Source organism: Limanda limanda, chromosome 2 (assembly GCF_963576545.1).
Source record: "Limanda limanda chromosome 2, fLimLim1.1, whole genome shotgun sequence".
NCBI lineage: Eukaryota > Metazoa > Chordata > Actinopteri > Pleuronectiformes > Pleuronectidae > Limanda > Limanda limanda.
The window spans coordinates 19,460,735-19,482,416 of record NC_083637.1 but is presented as its reverse complement, the minus strand read 5'-3'; the positions used below and the strand labels follow the sequence as shown (position 1 = coordinate 19,482,416).

At 42.3% G+C, this 21,682-nt stretch overlaps 1 protein-coding gene across 2 annotated transcripts; it reads right to left on the bottom strand.

Annotated features, from left to right (window-relative positions):
- Positions 1-769: 769 nt before the first annotated feature.
- ubn2a (ubinuclein 2a) lies at positions 770-20,161 on the bottom strand. 2 transcript variants are annotated; one of them, XM_061091788.1, is made up of 17 exons: positions 19,581-20,161; positions 18,476-18,592; positions 17,962-18,060; positions 17,066-17,176; positions 15,746-15,849; positions 13,383-13,932; positions 11,563-11,633; positions 11,090-11,219; positions 9,630-9,736; positions 9,181-9,291; positions 8,426-8,569; positions 7,402-7,452; positions 7,221-7,263; positions 5,258-6,781; positions 4,973-5,180; positions 4,493-4,561; positions 770-3,705 (listed from the first exon to the last, which is right to left on the bottom strand). In XM_061091788.1, the coding sequence occupies exons 1-17, from the start codon at positions 19,908-19,910 to the stop codon at positions 3,659-3,661; spliced, it is 3,816 nt and encodes a 1,271-aa protein (XP_060947771.1). In that variant the 5' UTR covers positions 19,911-20,161; the 3' UTR covers positions 770-3,658. The 2 variants fall into 2 exon arrangements, with proteins under 2 accessions (XP_060947771.1, XP_060947778.1); XM_061091795.1 differs by lacking the exon at positions 4,493-4,561.
- Positions 20,162-21,682: the final 1,521 nt, after the last annotated feature.

Genomic DNA, 21,682 nt, shown 5'->3' with positions numbered 1-21,682 from the left:
ACTCGCAGGTAAGTGTTGGAAGTTATTTTGGGAAGCGATGCACTGCACAGGATTCCATTTGGTTGGAAGCTTTAACATCCACAAGTACATAACTCACTTTCATTATTATTATTATCCAGCTGGATGTTGACAACCACGCATTGGATTGCAAATACTCCCCACCTTATTATTTCTTGTTTATCTGTATTTCTATATGGTTATTTTGTTCTGCTTTGTTTTTGTAAAAGGAAAATAAAAACATTCATTGTAGCTGCGATGCTGTTGTCGTTTGTTTTTGGAGCTGAATACTGACACCTGCGCCAGGAAGCAGAATCTGTGCTTCTGTTATAGAAGCAGACAAGAGATGTTTAATAAGGTGAAATATAAACAATATGATCACATAACTAAAAAAATAAAAGGAAATTCTGATATTTAAAGCAATACTATATAACTTTTACCAAGCAGCACCGCCCTCTGCAGCAAGGTGGGATTAATTGTCATTTTGTTTTGCACTTCAGAGCCACCGTAACTCCAGGGGAGCGGCCTTCCAGTGTTTATGTTCTAGAAGCCTTTTTTCTTCCATACAAGACATCATTAAACTAGAAAACATTAAACTGAAATGAAACAAAAAAATCATCAACACTCAAATCCTTTTCCTCTGGCGCCCTTTAAAGGTGTTTGCGGTTCACATAGCCCCACCCACCTCATCCAGTCCAGCCAATGGAAAGCATGTGAAAAAAGCAGGTGCGGGTCTGAAGGCTTTGTAAAGAAACAAGTCAATAAGTCATCGTGAAAACCACCTGTTTTGTTTAATTTCATAACTGACACACAAAAATAATCTACAAAAGACCAAATTAAATTATAATAACCAGTTAACCATGAAATGTCATTTATATCCTCCTCCCACCCCCGAAAGAAAGCACAATTTAGAAGATGTCACCCACTGCTCCAGACACGACTTCACAAGGACACTCATGGGTTTACAGTTGTGGGGAGGAAAGTCAAATCACGTACGTACAAACACACACACACACACACACACACACACACACTCACACTCACATACTCTCACATACTCTCACACATGCTGACCAGCAACACCCCATCTAAAAAAGGACAACAGTAGCAATCTTTGGCGTCGTTCTCGGCGCTGCGGGTCGGTCCAACACACATGGGGGAGGTGGGGAAGAAGTAGGAGAGACTCAGGAAGAACGGTTTTGTTAACGGAGGTATTTAACAGAAGGAAGGTTTCTCTATCACGGTGTTCAGACCGACAGCGAGGGGAATTGTTGCTTGGAGTTTGGAGTGTTAGCATTTTCTTTACAGCCGCCAGGACCTTCGCTGTAAGCTTGTCACCAACATACGCAGAGACCATTTCAGCTGATCTGCGTCTGTGTTTGACTCAGCTGCCAAACTCTGTTTCCTGTTAGAAGTTCTCTCTTTTAGTTCTCGTTTCTGTGTGTTAAAGTATTTTTATAAAGACCTGCAAAAAGACTTTGCTCATGAAAAACAAAACTTTGGATGGACATGTTCACACATTACTCCAGCCTCATATTAGTTAGCTACTTGTCATTTTTAGCAGTTCAATATTAAGTTTAACCAGACATGAAAAAATAAATAACTGTTTTGCTTCTGTAAGATTAGCTGAATCATTAGCGTCAGAAATAAGTTTAAATCCCTAACTTATTCCTCACAATATCTCCGCTTAACGCTGTGAAAATATTGTAACCAACATATCGACAGACTGTTGGCACATTCAGCTAATATTATCGTCACTGTACGACTTGAACAAAATATGCTAATTGGTCTAGGTAGCCGTAGACATGACGTAGAGTTTACAAGTGACAACTTGTAAAAAACATTCGTTACTCGCAGATGTAATTAAAACTGGGAAACAAATTTTCTCCTTGAAAGCTCTGATACATCCGAGTTTGCTCCGATATGTAAGAGCCTGAAAACAAACAAATATGGCCTCTTAACATCGCCATTTTTACGCAACCACATTTAATGATACAGTAACATACAGTTACTGTCAATGGGCAAAACAATAGATTCAATACATCAATAGAATGCTGATGCATTGTGTAAGCACAATGAGGACCTCAGATTTGTTTGATGTGACATTCATCGTCACATCGATATAATCGTAGGCCATGTTGCTGTGTCATGCCCTACATGACACAGCATCTTGATTTGTGAGCTCATGAAGTCGCTGACATGGGTATATTGGAATAATGCGTGAACACTCGCACACTTCTGCTGCCATTGCGTAAAAGCAGCGCTAGCGTGTCAATGTGGCATAAAGCAGAAACATTTAATTCACACAGACACTTCTTGAGGCCAAATTGCACGCTGTACTTAATCGCATCTTTCCCGTGATCTTGCGTGCAAACAGTCCGTTTCTAAAATTCACTTCCCTGTCCGTCTGAACACACGTGAGAAATGAAGGAGTCTCAAGTGTCACAACAAGATCATCTACAAACATTCACAACTTCAACAAAAACAAAAAAAACGTGCTGACAAGTTGAGTAGAGGTTGAAAGCCAAGCGACAACTTGCACTTTTGCATTGAGCGTTTTACAGTCCTGCATAGATCTTTTTCATACTTTATCAATACAAACTAAGGCGTTGTGTTATATTTAGTTGGTTTGAGTCAATAAGCAGAGAAATTAAATAAAAATCTTAAATCACAAAAAAAGAGAAGAAAAAAATTAAACAATTCAAGTAGGCTACAATCTTGACGTTCCCCCCTCTCTCACAGGGAGCCCCTCTCTCCAGAAGAGGAGCCCGAAACTCTTTCAATTCAAGTCTTTTTTCCAGAAAAGGTCCAGTGTGATTAAACAGCACCAAAAACACACTGAGCGAGAGAGGGGCATCAGATACACTCGCTCGTTATTGTGAAAAGGGGGGTTTACACATCCTTGCCCTTTTATACAGAATTATCTGGAAAAAAATTAACAGTATATTGTGTATTTTTATGTACATACACACATTCAAATCAACTTCAATGCTCGCTCGCTAGCTCTCTATAGCGCACACGCACACACACACACACACACAATAACATGTTGTCCCTGTGTAAATTACAAATAATTTATCAATATTAATTTAAGCTACTACTTAACAGTCATTTGTGGGAGCAGAGGTGACCAACAAAATTTCTACAGACACGACAAAGTCCCAAATATGAGACAACAGACAGAAAAATAAAAAAATCATTATTCAGTCTGTTTTTCTTTTTTCTTTTTGAACTGCAAGGACAAGAGTCCTGTTACTCAGCATAAGCTTAAATACAAATTATATTACGTAGCGTACTACTACTCTCGTCTGTACTGCCACCAGACGCTCATTCCACAGTGATCAAGGTCTGTCATATGTAAACATGTCGACAAAAAGAATTTAACAAAAATAAGCCGAACAAAAGGTAAGTGTTCTCGTCATTCAAGCCGTCTTGTTCTCATACCCGGTTCATTAGAAAATACAGTTACATTAATTCATCATTGCCATTGTAGCGAGGATAAACGGATTCTCCTATAGGTCCATTTTTAAAAGAGGCAGTGGAGCTCCGCCCCCCTCATACCACATCACCGTGTCACTCTAGGTGAAGATTTCTATTGGTGGAAGTGTCCAGGAGGTGGTGATGTCACCCCACTGGTCTCTGTCTAATGTGCTGCTATTGGTCAGTGGGATTTCCTCTTCACGTCTCCTCCCTGGCTTTGGTTCGCATCTGCATGAAGAAAGACGCAGATTTCATATTAATAACTATTTTTTTTTCCTGTAAGAAACACATATTATACAACACATAAATACCAGTATATAAATACATTTATTATACTAGTACATGCTATACTGTATGCAGTGTACAATGTTAAACAGTAATTTAAGGCAATAAGAAATAATGTCTCTGATACAGTTTGTCCTCCAGAGGGCAATGACAAGTTTATTTTATCTTTAAAGCTTCCCATTCACAGCATATCTTATCAGTGCTCTAAATAAAAAATAAATAAAGTCGTCAATAGCTTAAACGTTGATTTATGATACGAGTTCATTATGAAAGAAAATGTATTGATCAATATTTTTTATTGTTATCAATTTTAAACCCTTCAGTATGTAAACAGGTAAATGGGAAACTGTCCCTGAGGCACAGACAAGTAAAAGGCTCTTAGTGTTTGTTACGAGTCTGTGGGTGTGTCGTCCAAAGTTAATTTATATCTGTGGTCATTTATTTCTATTTATTTTGCATTTCTTTGTGCTACTTCTGGCCATTTGTGTGGTATTTTTCAGTCTTTGTTGGCATTTTGCATCTATTTTTATTCGATATATCTTTGTGGTTGTTTGAGTGATTTACCAACTGTAGCCAGAGCTACAGAGGACAAGCCAGATGCATGGCAACAACAACACACACTGAAGCAAGAACAAAGACACACAAACAACACAGCAGCTTAGCAGGGGACAACAGGTCGGCCTGACACAGACAGATCGAGGTCAGGGCGAGGAGGAGAAATGCAAATTACCTGAGAAAGCAAGCTGCAAGTGAGGAGGTAAGGCAGCCTGCGACCCTGACTGGAGACTCTTATACAGATCTGAGGAGAGATAGCGGGAAGGATGGACAGATGAGAGGGGAGAACAACAACAATAAGGGCGGGGGGTTTGAAATGGAAGCAACGAGAGAGAGAGGAGGGGATAAAGGTGAAGTGGCAGCGAGGAGCACAAGTACAAACGGTTGAGATGACGGAGACAGACACAAAAGATGGAGAGAACAAAGGTGAGAGACAGTGGTGGTTCTTGGGGAGCATTCTTCTCGTCCATCTTAATATACTGTCTATGGTTAAAACCATCCTGCCTCATACTCAGTATATTCTCATAAATCTTCACAGCAGATAAGTCACAGCAGAATACAGCCCAGAAACAATTCTATCATCAAATACAATATCTAACCCTTTTTACTACGGGACTCCAAGAGAAATCCCTACATGTGACTTGGGTGTGCTCACCAATTAGGTCGCTCTGTGATAGGGGGTATCCTGAGTTGGAGCTGGGGGCCCCGCCCATGCCAGCAGCCCCTGGGGCTCCAGGAGGGCTGAAATTGAGCAAGGGGGGGAACTGGAAGGGTAGTGAGACGGGCACCAGGCCTCCCAACATGCCAAAGCCCATGGGCAGAGTGGAGGGGCTGCAGAGGAGGGAGGTGCCTGCTGTGGTTACCTGCAGAAACCACATGCGGTCAGATGATGTTCTCTTGTACTTTGGTTCCTATTCTTCTCATTAGAATGAACACTAACCTGTGAGAGGTGTGACGTTGTGGAGGACGAGGCCAAAGTTCCTGAAGCCATCCAGCCGTTTCCCGCATTCGAGCCGGAGTTGACCCCACCTGCCAACCTCTGCCTCGGCCCATGATTGGCTGAGACTGAAGGTGAAGAAGACGTTGGTGCTTTGTCCGGGCGACTGCAGACAACTGACACCACTCCCTTGTTGTTGAAGTTGTTGATGCTACTGTTGCTCGTGGAGGACTGAGGTTTCTGACCTCCAACAAAGCTACAACTGCCCTGTGTCTGCTTCATCTGCCCACTGCCCAACATTGTGAAGGGCAGCCTGCAGGTTTTGGGGGCGTACGGGTGTTTTTGATTTTGATTGGTGATTATGCGATGGCCATATGAGAGCGAGGGCGAGGATGAAGGGGAAGGGGAGGAGGATGGAGGTGGAGTGGGTGCAGGTGGCCTAGGGGTGAGCTTGATGATGGAAGAGGAGTTGCTGCTGTGGGAGGACTTTGTGAGGGTGGCCTGCATGGGCGTGATGAAGTTGGACTGGTGGTGTGTGTGAGATTTAGCTTGGGAGGAGTGTGAGGTATGGGTGATGGGGGATGGCAAGGACACCACTGAGGAGGAGGGGCAGAAGGACTGCAGACTGGGGTGGGAGGTAGAGTTGGAGCGGGACTGGGATGAGGGAGAGGAAGAAGGTGTGATGCTGCTGCTCACGGCGCTGCCGTTGCTGCTGATGCTACCGGCTTTGGCACTGTTCTTAGCCAGTCCTTGAAGAGTTCCCATAGTTCCCATAGTTCCCAGTATCCCCACAGGGCTAACAAAGCCCTTCTGAAGGGGGGGCAGCAGAGGGGAAGCTGTGGGCGGAGGCCGTTGCCTCTGAGGTGATGGGGAGGGGTGTAGGTGCATTTTGCTACTCCCGCCCATCATTAAGCTTGTTCTGTGACTGGGTGATACCAAGGTAACGTGTCTCTGATTCTGGGTTTGACTCACGATGGCGGATCCTTTGATCGGACCATAGGCTGCATCTGTAGTCCTGGGAGCCAATGACAGGCCTGTAGCCTGCACGCGACCCATGGAGGAAACAGCTGAAGACGAGGAAGAGGAGGTAGAAGAGGAGCTTGGTAGCATTGTTATTGTTATTGGTAAATTCCCAGCAGACCCAGCTGCCAGTGGAGCGGCTTCCACCTTAGAAAGGGAATGATGCTGAGTCGTGGATGTAACCGAGGCAGAGAGCTGAGACGCTGCAGGGTAGTGAGGGGTGACGGGAGGGGGAGAGGTGGTGGGGATTTGCAGGGGTGGGGGCGACAAGGGGCTGTCAGAGAGCCCAAGGCCCTTGGATGCATTGCTGAGGAGGGCCAGAGCGTGGGAGATGGAGTCCAGAGAGGGAGCGGTCAGATCCTCATCCAGGGAGTCCGACAGACAGATGGGCTCCGAGGGCGAGGAGGAGGGGGGGGGCTGGCGGTTGGAGGTGAAAGCGGATGTGGAGGTGGACAGAGATGGTGTGGACATCATGGTGAAAGGTGGTTTGTGGATCCAGAGACCCTCCTGACGAACAGAAGAGGTTTGTTGAGCATCAGTAACAAAGAGAATGACCAGTTTATTCTCAAGTTTACCTCAGTACCATCAGAAAAAAATAGGTTTTTGTTTCTGATTTATTTTGTTCATCAGTTAAAGAAACTCAAATCAGCATCAACAAGGTTTATCTGTTGCCTTGTTGAAAATGTTTATAGCCTTCATTTTATGTTAGGCTTTTAATGTACAAAAAAACAGAGTGAGTAGAACATGGCTCTTCTGTATAACTGCTGAAACTAGTGGAAATGTGCATTATACAAAATGAGCCACAAGAGCTGTTGAAGTAGGCTACAGGCTGTAATATTATATGAAATTAATCAGAGTTAGTCTGTATCCAGAACTGAGCAAATGTGATACAACGGTGTGATACTTTTTAGATAACATACAGAACATGGTCTGAGTTATCACTCACCTTGGCTTTGGCCTTGGGCCCAGGTACCATTCTCCTTTTGACACTGAAAAAAACATCAGAAGATAAATATTCAGCCTTTTTTCCATTTACACTTTGAATTCAAGTTCAGTCTCTGAAAAATCCCACAGTGGTTTGTGTGAGTGAGGAAACACTAGCTGTTTGAGATAAAGTTCATACTCACAGGTTTCCAGTGAGGTGACTGTGAACAGCCTGACTCTCCTTAAACAAAATCCTGAGCAGAAGAAACACAAAGAACACTTTTAACTGTTGAGAAAAAAGAGTGAACAGACAGTGAGTGCATTCACTTGCGGTTGTTGACGTTTTACTATCGATTGATTCTACCTTCTGATCTCATTACGCAGCTTGACTTATGTGTACAAGCTCTGTACAACCTTGGAAGGATCCATGTGCTGAACTCTTTATATCGTATACTTCTTCCTGTTTCCTTTGCAGAACTTTATCAATGCTTAATGTGCAAACGTATATTGGTTGTTTTTGCTGCCATTTCAGTCACTTCCCAAACACCTGCACTTAAGAATCAGCAACTAGGGTAAATGTACATTTAAAAAAAAAATGAAAATGTTAATTGAGCTCAACAGTCACAGCCTCTATATTCAATTTCTAAATGGAACTTCTTAACCTAATGTTTTCCAGTGTTGTATCAGTGCAAGACTTTACTCTTTAACACCTCATCACTCATCATTCAAATGATTCAAATGATTCAATTCTGTACAACCTAAGCTTAAAGGTTTTGAAATCATAAACCTCAATGAATAGGAAAAGCATTGAAATTATATTATAATTTAAAAATAATTTTGATCCAAAACACATTTGAATATAAAAAGAAAATATATCTTAACACAACATTAGTTATTTTTAACTATGGTTTGAACAGGATCATGCAAACATTAATCTCCTGTGGGCAGATAAGGGAAATCCCCCGGTGCCACAACCCATTGTTACCAGACTTTACATGACCTGATGAGCATAAAACATGATGAAGTCTAAGGCCTTAGCTTTCCAGAAATAAATTATAGCAATTAAATTTCAGATTAATTATAGCAGGATCATACAAACAGCCATTAATAACCATGCCCAGTTAGGGTCACCTACAAGGCATCCATTCTCGGTTGAAATGATTTTCTATAGAAACTAAGGATGAAAAATTAGTCTGAGCCAGTAAAAACACAGACACACACACAGACCTGGTCTGCATCCAACCCTTGGGCCATAGTGGTTTGACCTCATTCTCTAAGAAGGCCTTGAGGTACTCCTCCACAGACAGAGAGCACTGGTTCTCCATGTCGTAGCAGCTCAGCTTCACTCGCACCAGGCTGCACAGTGGGTTCCTGCAAAGAAACACATCTCCAATGAAACACATTCAAGACTATTACAATCTAAACTAGGCTGCAGGTGCAGAGCACATAACGACGGAGGGATTCAAGTGTGAGAATCACTTTGTGAAAAAAAGTCCTAAAATTTCAACGCTGTTGAGAAAATGGATGATGACCGAAAAGTAGCTGTAAAAGGTTTTTGTCTTTTCACTGATTTTTTATTCAATATTTCCACTTTCATGTGGATATAAAATTCAGGAACTTTCTCAGTGACAATAAGGATCCTGTTTGTTGAAGAAATAAATCTGTCATGGATTTATACATAAAAAGTGAAGCAATGCTGTTGAAATATTCAAAAATTATACAAAACTATAGCAGGTTTTCCTGAGGATGTTTATCCTGAGACTTCACCCACTTATACTAACAGTTTTACTCAATTACACCCCTAATGGATTTGCATAACTTTCAAGACCCTAATTTTCTCCATCCCAGTAACTTTGAGGAATCTGAAAGGTTTACAAAGGTGGAGGGTGACAGGAAAGATAAAAGTGAGGGTTTGAGAGAACACTTCAGAATAGAGTGTCAAATCATCAAGTGCCAAACACAAACTGCAGCTACATCTTTACCTGAGTTTGTCATCCCAGACAAACTTCTTCCTCGGGCCCATCACCCTTTTCCCAGGTTTCTCCTCATCCTCCTCCTCGGAGCCGTTCTTATCTCCCTCCTCCGACTGCTGCCTGCAGGACAGACACACACAGTCAATAACATACAAACACACATACACAAACCAAATGCTTGAAGAAACTTATTGGAAATTAATACATTCCTGTGTTTGTATGGTCTGGGTGTCCAGATAAAAAATAATTATGAAGACACCAAGCTTGCAAAAAACATGTGGGCTTAAATTCGAATACAATTTTTAACTATTCTCTTAACATTTACTTGAACAAATGTCCAACTTTAATTTTTTATGTGATTTTTCAACTAGTTAAAAAGGAAAGAAGCAGTAGACAATGAAAGTCAAGACAAAGTTGTTTACTCAACTGTTTTCTGAAAGGAAAAATTAGCTACTCACTTTGCAACCTTGGCCATGCAGTCCATGTTGTATTTCGCTATCTGCTCTGGCATCACACTGCACACCGCCAGCTTCAGCTGCAACAGTGGTGCCCGTACTCGGTCATCCTGAGGGAGCCGAGAGGAGGAGGAAGAGTTAGAAGTCAGGGTGAGGAGGAAGTGAACAGGTAAAAACAGCAACAGTGTGAAAAAAGAAAAAGAACAATGAGATAAACAAAAGAAAGTTTAAGGAAAACTACTTTAACTTGAATGGTCCATGACAAAAGACATTTGGAAGCCTGTTTGTCAGAGCCAGTCGTTGTCGCACTTGTCTGGCGACACTGAGATCCCTGCACATTAACCACTGAGGCAGAGAAGGTGGCTGGCAATAAAGCTTTATAACAAAAATAATGTGAAGACTCTAGAGGATCAGATTTGGGGATTGACCACAGGAGCTGAACAAAGCAATCCAACTGCTCAAAAACATGAAATACAAAATCAGAAAATGGAGTGATGTGTTTGTTGTGAAAAATTTCCAAGGAGCCGATATGTTGTGGACAAAGACAAGAATCAATTTGTTGCCAAATGAGACAATAAAAACAAACCAACACTGGTGTAAATCCAGACATTTTCCTGAAATTTTCTAGAAGGGCTGTCTGTCTGTCACGTTTGGCCTCATGCATGCACTACATAAGTCCCTCCCCTTGCCTGAATGTTCCAGACAATTTCCTGTTGTTGTAAACGCATCTGACCCAGACAATCTCCTGCAAAGTATGGTATATGTGAACGGTAAACTTTGAAAAGAGCTCAAGTCAGATCCCTACAAAGATGTCAAGAAGACTGCGAAAGATACCAGGGGTCCATCACAGTTTGGCCACTGTTTCAGACGTCTTATTAGAGAGCATCACAATCTTCAGACCAACCTTTTAGATGAAAAGCGCTTTAATTCAGCCCAAAATAAAGCATTGCACGCAGAAACTAGCATTTTCACACTTTTACTTTGTAGGCAAAATCCCTGAAAAATAATTGATTCTATGAATGTTTCTGCCGTGACTGATATCAGCACCTACAGTACGTGTGAATGTTTGTGTCAGTGTTTGACTGACACAAAATAATAAAAATATGAAAAAAATACCTAGCAGGCCAGATATTATTGCTCACAGCCCAGTTTTGGCCTGCGATCCACCAGTTGCTAACCACTGGTTTAATGTCTAATCTTAGATAATTGTTCCTCTCTACACTGAATGTGGACTTTATTCTTGCAAAGCTTCAATTCTAATCCTCTACAAAATTGAACAGATGTAATGATACATGAATCCATTTGGAGACTGCACTTCTGATACCTTCCTTATGTACAGAGGATTTAGCCCTCCCTGAATCTGACTTCTAGTGACTAGTAAGCTATCAAACACACAGTTGCAGGAAAGATTTGTTTTACACCGAACCCTAAATCAATGTGATGTGGAGGGATTCCACACTCACCTGGATGTTGAGGCTGAGCTTCTTCAGCCGTTTGAGAAGGGCTTCTTTGTTGCACGGCACAAATGCCTCCATGTGCAAGTAGATGTCTGAACGCGCCTCGCGAGGCTGCTCCTGGACCTGCAGCTCGATACTGAGAGAAGGAAGAAGTCAGCATGGTTGGGTACACCAGGGAAACACAAATAAAAGGACGGGATGTGGTGAGGGAGATAAAGAATAAAAGAGGAAACGAGGACTGAAGGGCAGTGACGGAGGAGTGAGGAGGAGGAGGATGAACATAAATAAAGTTGGAGAAACAAGACTGGAATGGAAATGAGTAGCATGTCATTAACGCAGACAAAGGGAGAAACACTGAGGGACAGCTGGAGAGGTGAGGAGGGAAATCTGCTGAAAATGAGTGAGAAAGACTGAAAGGGAGGAGGAGAGAGTGAGAGCTGTGATTTGGCTGACTGTGATTTAAAAGCTGTCCTACTCACTCCAGGAGAATGTTATTCATGTCCAGGGTGAAAAATTTCTTCCTGCCCTCCTGATCAAACTGCCTTGAGGCCTGTGGGAGAAAGGGTTGAGTCAGCAAACGGCACTGTTCCATACAGCACATATAAATATACATATATCTGTGGAGCTGAGCCTCCGAGCACATTACCGACAGACACAAATACTTCTTATCCACCTGCCTGATCCTGACCTTATACACCAAGTTCTAATTTAAACTATACATCTCATAAATACACTCTGTCCACTCTGCACTGCTGAGAAAGTTCTCCATAACTCAGATTAAATGAGGAAACCGGGAGGTCTCAGTCCACTTGAAGGGATAGTTCACCCAAAAATGAAAATGCACTCATTATCTACTCACTACTATGCCGATGCATCACAGCAGACATTTAGGCTATAATATGGTGTAAATGATGCCATTTCAAATCAAATTTGAATGTTGTGACACTTGGATGCAACCACAGGAGCAGTATGGAGGCATTTTATGATGTTTTTCTTTTGTATTTTTTACTTTTGAAGAAGTGGTCACCAATTTTATTGGATTTGACTACACTGTTTACCGCTGAAACTACTAAAGGGTTTTGTGGACTCAAACATTTCACCCGCCCCTTCATGGGCATAGTGGGGAGAAGATAATAAGTGAATTTTCATTTTTGGGGCGAACTAGCACTTTAAGCTGCTTTCAGGATTGCACTGAACTCCAGACAAATTTTGGGAAATTGCATCTGTGAGGACGCAAATGTAGGAGTCACTTGAAATGTACGAGTTAACCCATGGGACAGTACAGCAGGAAAATGTTTGGGAAATTGCCCATGAGAGAGTGGGCAGGTTGATGTTGTGTCTTAACACCTGATTGCCGCAAAAAACATTATGCTCCGTCTCCTGTATGCTCTACAAGACAACACCCCTTGGCTGAATGTTGTGGACATTTTCCAGTTGTTGTGAATGCGTCTGATCCGAACAATCTTCTGTTGCATTGTTCATATGTGAAAGACAAATTCCAGAAACTATCTTTTTCCGATCTCATGTTTGAAAAAGGCTTTAGAGGGAACTCTGTGTGGTTCACTTGTGGTGTGAAGCCACAGGATTTTTTGTACAGTAAATTTATGGTTTTAGCTCATAATCAAAATTTAAAATACTGTTAAATCCAGCTTCTGATCACAGGAAGTGTCCTGATCTGTATAAAACAGTGGGGCATCATCAAGTGCCTGAAGGGATTTTTTTCTTATTCATCTGAAACAATAAAGGACTTGCGGCAACACATGTTTTGCTTTTGTTCTTCTCTGCATGTTGACAGCTCCTAAGTGAATAGTGAATGGACGTTAGCAGCTACATTGTAAAACAATAATAATCAAAATAAACCAAACTACAGGTCAGGTGAAGTGACGATCTCCTTCCTCTATGCTACCTACCTATAGCAACAGAAAAATCTAACTTTCCATTGTTTAATTCTCCTCCTCACTCTTTATCACCTCAGTAATCCCTCACTTGCATCTCTCTTTTCAATTGCCTCTCTCTGTCGCTCTTTACATTTCTACCAACAACTAGAAGAGATTTCTCAGCTACAGTTTGACTATGTTGCTCTGAGATACAGGAGCAACAAGAACATGAAGACTTCGTCAAAAGTATAAATTCCAGCCCTGTTACAGTTACATAAAAAAGAGACTATTCTTATTGGTCTGAATAATAACAATAACACATTTTATGCCACTTTCTCATCTGACTGGCATTTGTGTTAAACTTCAATAAAAAGGCTTCTTCGGTAATGCAGCCAAACACAGCGAGGCTACAGTCGACTCACCGCCCGCAGGTCCTCGATGCGTTTAATAAGAGGAGCAGGCAGTCCATCAGGCAGCGGGGGCGGAGTAAAAAGTCCACTGGAGGATCCCAGGCTGCGCCCTTGGCCCCCTCCGCCTGTTTTATGACCTGGAACACCAACTCCCAGAATGCCGTTTTCCCTGGCCGCCACCATGGCGTGCTGCTGATCAGAGTCCGACAAGCTGAAGTCCAAGTCGCCGAGGAGATCCTGCAGCTCCTTCTCATTGGCTGAGCCCAGCAGTGACATCACAGCAGGGTCTGAGGTGATGTCTGCCAGTGAGAGGTCGTTGCTGGCGGCGCTGCCCTGCGGGTGGGCAGAGTTAGAGGCTAACGGTTGGTTCGTAGAGTTTGCAGAGTGCGGTTTGTTAGCCAAGCCTCTTGCCAGACTGGGGTGAGCCATGCTGGGGTTTCTTTTCTTCATCTCCTCCTTCTCCCGGGTGAAGCGGCGGAGCATGGCTGCCAGATACAGCGAGTCCTTCATCAGCTTCTTCCTCTTCTTTTTCTCCGGTCGATGGAGGTTGAGAGTTGTCACCCTGATGAAGTGAAACACAACAAAGCCTCTTTTTTAGCAAAATGTTAAACGTTTAGTGTGTACGATTTAGGTGAAAGGGATCTATTGGCAGAAATTGAATATAAATAAAATTGATATATAATAATCCTTGCGATGCTTTCACTAGTGTGTTTCATCTAAATGTACTCAATGTATCCCACTGAGACCTTAATGGTTAAATAAAGGATAAATAAATACATGAATAGAATTTTTTTTGTAAAAGTTCGGAAAAAAAGTTTTAACTTGCATTAAAGAAAAAAGATGATCAACTTGTTGGAACCTGCATAAGATCATAGATTAAGCAATCACAGGGATCAAATGGAAAATAGCCTCGCAATAAACAAAGAATACAGCTAAACCCCCCTCTCTGCAAACAACGGTAGACAGGTGCTCATATAAACCATATCCTGTGACCTACTTCCTGCCAAATTAATATGATCACAAATAAACAATAAATATCAAATAATACCCCAAAAAACAAACCCATAATAATTCTTAGACTCATTCCTGGCACCTACACCCATGTTAGCTGCTTTCTTTTTTGGGAGAAGTTATATGATTTCGTTTTTGCCTTAAGAAATCTTTTCTTTTTTTTCTTTTTTATCAAAATTTTATGTCGACTAAGTTGATAGTTATGCAAGTACACTTAATACTATTTATTTGAGAATGCAGAGCAATATGAGCCTCAGTCCACGTCCCCCTGTACTAAACATGTCACACAGCTTGTCTGCAGTACACAATGCTTTATTATCTCAATTAAAACATGGTGTTCTCAACAAGAGTCCTGTAACATGTTACAATCGATTTAATCGACTTGCAACAACTTATACATACAAATTCATGCAGTTGAAAAGCTAAGCAGGAAGATGATGTCCACCTCAACCTCTGATCGGTTAACAGATTATTCAGCTGCTGTTAACAGTTGTAAATGGGCAGGTGTGAGAACTGGAGCCAGACAACTTCACTCTTGTAAATTTTTTATAAATCTGCTAGCCCACCTTCAAAATCCCAGGGAGGGAACTAAGACATTTCAAGATGAACAATAAATAAAATTCCTGCTACGAATACAGCAACACACATTTTTAGATGGCAAACTGAGGCGTCAACACACGCTGACAAAGACGAGTCAGAAACACGGGAAGCGCATGGAACCGTGGGGATTCTGAGGGATTAACCTGCAGCTTGCTGAGAGAGCTGACACACAAACACACCTATATATATTATGCATCTCATAACAGCACAACTACCGTTTTCTAGAAGGAGGCTCTGGCTTGTCACAGCAGAGAAGAGCAAGACACAGTCAGCATACCTGCCTCATGAGAGATGTATGAGTGGGTTTGCACAAAGGCAGAGGAGTATAATGTCACACAGGGTGGTGGATTATTACAGGAGTAAAGAGCGGACAAATGCGTCATCACATATTCACAGTGGCTTACAAATCCATGTCTGTCCAAAAGGTTGACTTTTCAAGCACAGGAGGACCTCGTCCATTTACATTACAGTGTGTGTGCTTTTTGACATTTTGAAGGGACTCGTTTTCAGTCGCTTTGCTTCGTGGAAATTATGCATTTGATTAAGTGAGAGTTCTTTTCCTGAAGGTCTATTTTACAGATGCATGGAAAGTGATGGCCTCATGACAAGAACTTAATGACGTGGCAGGAGTTTCAGCTTTCTCAGCCACTCAGGAGCCATTCATTCCTCCTTTTAATTAATATAAAGCCCAAAACTTAAATGCACAAATCCACCTTCACCAGCTGGCACAAGACAACCACAAAAATAGAAGCCATGATTCTTACCCTTGTTTGGGTACTCTGATCTTTTTCGAGTTCTTCTCTTCCAGATTGTTAACTTCTTTCTTTTTTCTCTTCTTAATCACCTGTTCCTTGTTGTCATTTGGTTTCTGAAACAAGAGCACATAGATTTCGTAAGTCTAAGCAGATGACGACATTGCACATTGGAAAACAATCAATTCTGCTTCAGAAACACACAGTGCTGTGTGAATATGTGTGTGTGTGTGTGTGTGTGTGTGTGTGTGTGTGTGTGTGTGGCAATTTATCCATAAAAAAATCCTCTTGATGCTATGAAAGATAACGTCTACCTCTATCTCACTGAAATCAATGAAGATCAAGCTCTTGTTGGGAAGACAATCTTGTGTCTCCGCAGGACTCAGAAGAATTTCACGGTGCGTTTAGGCATTGAACCAAAAATGTATAAGTTCTGTGATACATTACAATGTCCTGAACTTGGCACAGGTAGATCAGGATATATAAATGGGATGTCATGAATTAAAAAGATACACTTCAATATAATTGCATACCTTACTTTTGTAACAAAATAAGTTACTATGGGCGTCAAGAGAAACACTGCTCATTCACTTTGATTTGGATGACGGCATGTGTTACTGAACTGCATTGTGGTTCTGATGTGTGCCGGGGCTTGTGCTGCTAACCACATACGTTTTCATGCAGCAACAGAGTCATTGGCAATCAAATTGTGCTTAAACTAACTTTCAAGTGCAGGTGCGGGCCAATTGAATCATCTTGATGCAAAATAGGAGGCAGAGGCAGCTGGCTAACCTGGTGTGTGGATTTTCCCCCTGTGTACATCTCTTTAGTACTGAATTGATAGCTATCATGGCACAAAAGCCAGATATGTTGTGTGTCCCAAGCATGACACTGATTTGTCATGACAATCGCGCCACCACCAGTTGTTGAGCACAGCCACTTTAAGTCATTAACACGGCGCATACACACGAGTCCAGCATGTACAACATACTAACATCAGTGAGGATTAGGTGAATGACAGAAACAACTCTATATAAACAGTAAAGCAGCAGACTATGTGTAATCCTTATTTCTTGTAGATACGTGCTTTCACAAACCCTTTCTCAAAATGTCAACATTTAAAAGCATGAATACCTATTGCAGGATACCGCTCTAACTGAGGGGAATCCTGTGGTACGATGGAACGTCTTAACTGTCCATTCATTTCTTTATTATTTTTCACTAATCAGTCTATCATATATAATTTGTGATGCTGTCAAGGAATATTTGTGTTTCTCTTCAATAAAGTTCTAACAAAAGAAAGCATGAATAAAAACAAAGGTGTAGTCTCACCTTGTCCTCCTCGCCCTCTGACTCAGATGCAGCTCTGAACTGAAGCGTGCCAGTGTTGATGTAAAATCCCCCCAGCTTTGTGGTCAGGGAGGCCGGCACCAGCTCATCATACTGAGAAAAACAACACAGAAGACAGTGTGTGGCATAAGATCACTGGACACCAAGAGACAAGAAATGCTCTTGCATAAAAAAGATATGTGTATATCATCTCCCTGTTTCCAAACATGCTGAGTAACTGATGTTTTTCATCATGATTTCAGAAAGCAGCCCATGCTCGTCTGCGGGTCAGTGAAAATTGAAGACTTGGGCGCCAAAATAAATAATATCACTGAGAAGAATCACAGAGCCTCGGGCCACAGATGAAAACATTTTTCCATCATGGAGCAAATCCAAACAGAAAAAGAGTCAAACAGTCGCTGCCAATGGGAGAGTGCAGAGAGAACAGCTATCAAAACAAAATAACAAATATCGTATTATGGCAGAGAATCAATACAGAGAGCATTATCATAGCTATTATAGACAGATATCCAATGAATGCTGAGCAACAAACACTGAAACATAAACAAATACATGTCACTGTGTGGACGAAGGCAGCACGTATGTTTTCATGAGTCATGAAGACGATTTTAGACTTTAGCTCAGGTTGGTTTTAATTAAGGACACGTGTCTATCTTTAGAAGTGTCTATGAATGCACTATTGAAAACAGCAAGCAGGGAAATTAACATTTAACCAGGGGAGAGTAATATCTGCAAATATATCAGCTGGTAATGAGGGAGAACAGAGCTGAAGGTTCGATGTCATAAAAACTACATAGAGATATCAGACTAAATGAAAGTGACATACTGGGAAAAAAATACACACATAAGTTAAAAATCATAAAGCAAAGAAGACTCACAGCTTCTGAGTTGTCGATGAAAGGGTCTGTGTCGTCGTAGCCAAAGCCTATATCGATCAAATCTTGCATTCTGTCCTTCTTCTTCTTCCCTATATTACCCTAAAAAAAAGAACATACCCAAATACTAAGTTCTCAATTCAAATGTATGTTGTTTTTAGGTTTGGCCCTTTTCATTTGGCCCTTGTGTTGCAGCGATTTTCTAAAATGTACAAAGAAGACAACTAAAACTTGAGTGATATTGCCCAGTCAAATATGTAGGCCGATATCAGTGAGAGACATTTATTTATTTATGTATAATATATATATATATATTGCTATCAGCCAAGTAATTGAGTGTTAATTTGTGTCAACATTACATTTGTCTGAGTTAAATGTCCCAATCTTATTTTTTGTTGTATTTATTAGAAATATATATTTAACTAATTTTAAAAGCTAAAGATAGATGTCGATTTATCCAGTATTAGTCAATGTTTAATTTTAACATGATCAGATGATTATACACGCAAAAACTCACATATTTGTTTTCAAACTTTTTCGCCATGGCCTCCACCTGGAGCCGCTCTTTCTCGTCTGCGTTGAAGGGGTCGTTAGGGTTTTGGACAGAGGTCACACTCGGAGGTTTCTTCTTTGCCTGGAACAAATATTGAACATTTTATATTAAAGATCGAAAGAATGATTAACAGGGTTAAACAGTTTCAATGCTGGCCACAGTCAAACACCATCAGCTTCAGCATGGTGTCACTGAGCATGTTTTTATATCTCAAAGAAAACCCACTATTATATAATATTATTATTGCCATGAACCTCAATAACCTGCACATGTGGTATATTTGTAAAAACGCTGACATCCAGTTCACATGCACAGCATCAAAATGTTAATTCAATAAATTTTAAACAGCTGAGTCCATAATTAAAACAATCAATATCATTATTATTAGTAGTTATAGTATTGCCATGAAACCTAAAATAACTGAATCCAGGGACAACAAAATATACCAAACATGATGCAGAAATGATCATCTTATGAATTCCAATAAGAAATGTTTGATTATGCTGTGGTTCACAAACTTTTTTTTTTGACCTCTTTAATCTAAATTCCTTTTTGAATAAAACAACATTTCATCCCTAAACAAAGTGCGCAGGATGAGAAGGAGCCCGTGTCAGATGCCTGAGCGCTGACATTTGCCTTCATGCTACATCCTGGTATTTCCATCATCGGCTCTGCTCTCTCATCTATCACCCGCAGCCACAGGGCCAGGCTGCATGTGGCATTCCCAAGTGCAGACATGGCTGTGACCGGGCTGTTGCTGGGCAAGTCAGCGTGAACAGGACACAGGTAGCGGCACAGGATCCGCTTGATGTCGGCATGACAAGGAGCAGGAGGCGGTGTTTGGTTAAAAGGCTCCGGTGCGGTAGAGAGCGGCTGAAGTTGGAGAAACACAGCGAGAGTCGACTCTCCGCATGAGTGGAGACAGAACACCACCGTGCCGCTGACTAATGGTCACTTTCAAACCACCTCCTCCTCCTCACTCGGCAATGACAAGTCCTCACACTTCCAACAGCCATTAAACCAGCTCCTCTCGGCCTCTTTGACTCCACTTCCACAGGCGGCTTCCTACCTGCAGGTTCCCGATGAGTTCTCCGTAATTAAACTCGACGGAGGAGCGGTCGTCGGGCTCGGACAGCGGCAGGTTGAGCCGCATCGTCGGCCGGCTCTCGGCTCCTCCTGCCTTGTCCATGTCGTCGCTGTCGGTCTGGTCGAGGCGACCGTCGCTGCTCGCAGCAGCGCCGCCACCTCCACCTCCTGCCCCGGTCGCCGCCTCGACCTCCCCGGCTCTGCCGAAGCTGACGTCGGCCCCATCCTCCAGCCGTCGCTTCCTGGACTCCGCGGCTGCCCCGGCGGCGAAGGCCGAGAGGGTGACAAATTGCACTTTTCTCGGTTCGGCCATTTGGATGAGCCGCCTGCCTGAACCTCGCTCCGGACAGACAGCGAGGAGACGAGCTACTTCTCGAAACTGCTCCGGATCGGTGTGTTGAAGACGGAGCTCGGCCGGCTGCTCGGTGCTTCTCACGGCTCAGGGCCTCCTCCGCACCATGCGGGCTCTAATCCACGGGATGCGACGGGGGCGGAAAAGTAGCTTTTTCGGCAGCTCCTCGCATCCTCAATCTGCTATGGGACCGAGACGTTCACAGGAGCCATCTTGGGTTTCGGGAGTAAATAAAATATCAGGAGAGAGGGGTCGCTGCGCATGCGCACACGCACCAAACGGAGCCATCGTGACACGAGGAAGGGGCGGGGGAGCGTCGCCTCAGCCAATCAGCGCGTGCCCCGATCTTAAACCCGCCCCCGTCACAACAGGCGATAATAACAACACTATTAGTACTATTATGACCTTTATAAAGTGCACACACACACACACACACAGACACACACACAGCCCTCACTTCTCTTCTCTTCCTGCTGGAGAAAATGCAGATCTGTGCGTTTTTCTCTCCAACAATGGCAGCAGCTCACACGCACCAAATCCTCTAGGGAAGCACAGGTGACAACACCTTAACACAGCTCCTCAACTCCACTTCCACTGATCTCCACCTGCTGATCAACCCCCACCACAACGATGATCTGCTGGGATTAATACATGATGGTGCAATTTTCACTTAATAACGTTAAAATGCTTGGTTAGACTAATGTGGGCCTCTCCATCCTCCATCGCCCCAAAAAATCCCAATCTATGTGAATATATAAATACTTTTGATTCATTTATTTTTCAAGTGTCATCCTTGGGTCAAACCTCTCTCTCAATGTATGTGACTTGGTTTCCACATTACACAGAATTATCTGATAATGCCACCAGAGATTGCTGTTTTTTTTTAAGGTGAATCTCAGATTGCTCTCTTTTAGAGATAGGATCAAATAGATCAGTAGAGTGAATTGCACACACTCATAAACAGCCTTTACCTCAATGTGCCGTTTGTTTTTCATTGAGATCAATGACTTATTGCCTAAAAAAATTCCCTATTTTTCAATACTAAAGAGAGGATAACATAAATCCTGGATCTGCCCCCTGATCCAGATCCACACCAAAATGCAATGGGTTCCTCCCTGATCCACACCTCAACCTTCCATTAAGTTTCATGGGTATTTGTTCAGTTGTCACATTCTTGCTTGCAAACATACAAACCAACAAACAAACAGACAAGGGTGACAACGTAGTCTCCTTGGTGGAGGTAAAAAAAACTTGATGAGAGCAGGTTGTTGAGAAATCAAATTGAAATCCCCTTTAGAACATTTTGAAGGACAGAGCCAAGGTCTGATGTGATGTGACAATTCATGTCCACTGGTACTCTCATTAAAGTCAGATTTAAAGTGAGCTCAGAGAAAATCTTCACCTCCAGTAGATACAGGGTCAAACTCTGCACATGCATTTTCTGCACAGTGATGGTCATCACACCACCAAAATACATATTTCTGATTGGAAGAACCAGACATGCTCCTATTTACAACAAATGGTGCGATTACATTTAACCGCGAAAGTGATATTTACATTTTCTGTTGTTCTCTGGTAGAAACTGTGACTGGATTAACCTGTTGCCAAGGCCCAGGGCAAAACAATCTATGGTTGGGGCCTGTTGTAATGACCCACCTGCGACATGCAAAGTCGTAAATCCTGCCCTGCTACCTAGTTTATAATTGAAAGGACATTTCACCAATTTTAGGCAT

What these genes read in the sequence shown, in the direction of transcription:
- ubn2a (XM_061091788.1), bottom strand. Translation starts at nt 19,910, where the DNA reads ATGGCCGAACCGAGAAAAGTGCAATTTGTCACCCTCTCGGCCTTCGCC. An exon ending in AACTCATCGGGAACCTGCAG is followed by an intron (nt 18,593 to 19,580) that starts GTAGGAAGCCGC and finishes TATTTGTTCCAG; the next exon opens with GCAAAGAAGAAACCTCCGAG. An exon ending in AAAAGTTTGAAAACAAATAT is followed by an intron (nt 18,061 to 18,475) that starts GTGAGTTTTTGC and finishes TCTTTTTTTTAG; the next exon opens with GGTAATATAGGGAAGAAGAA.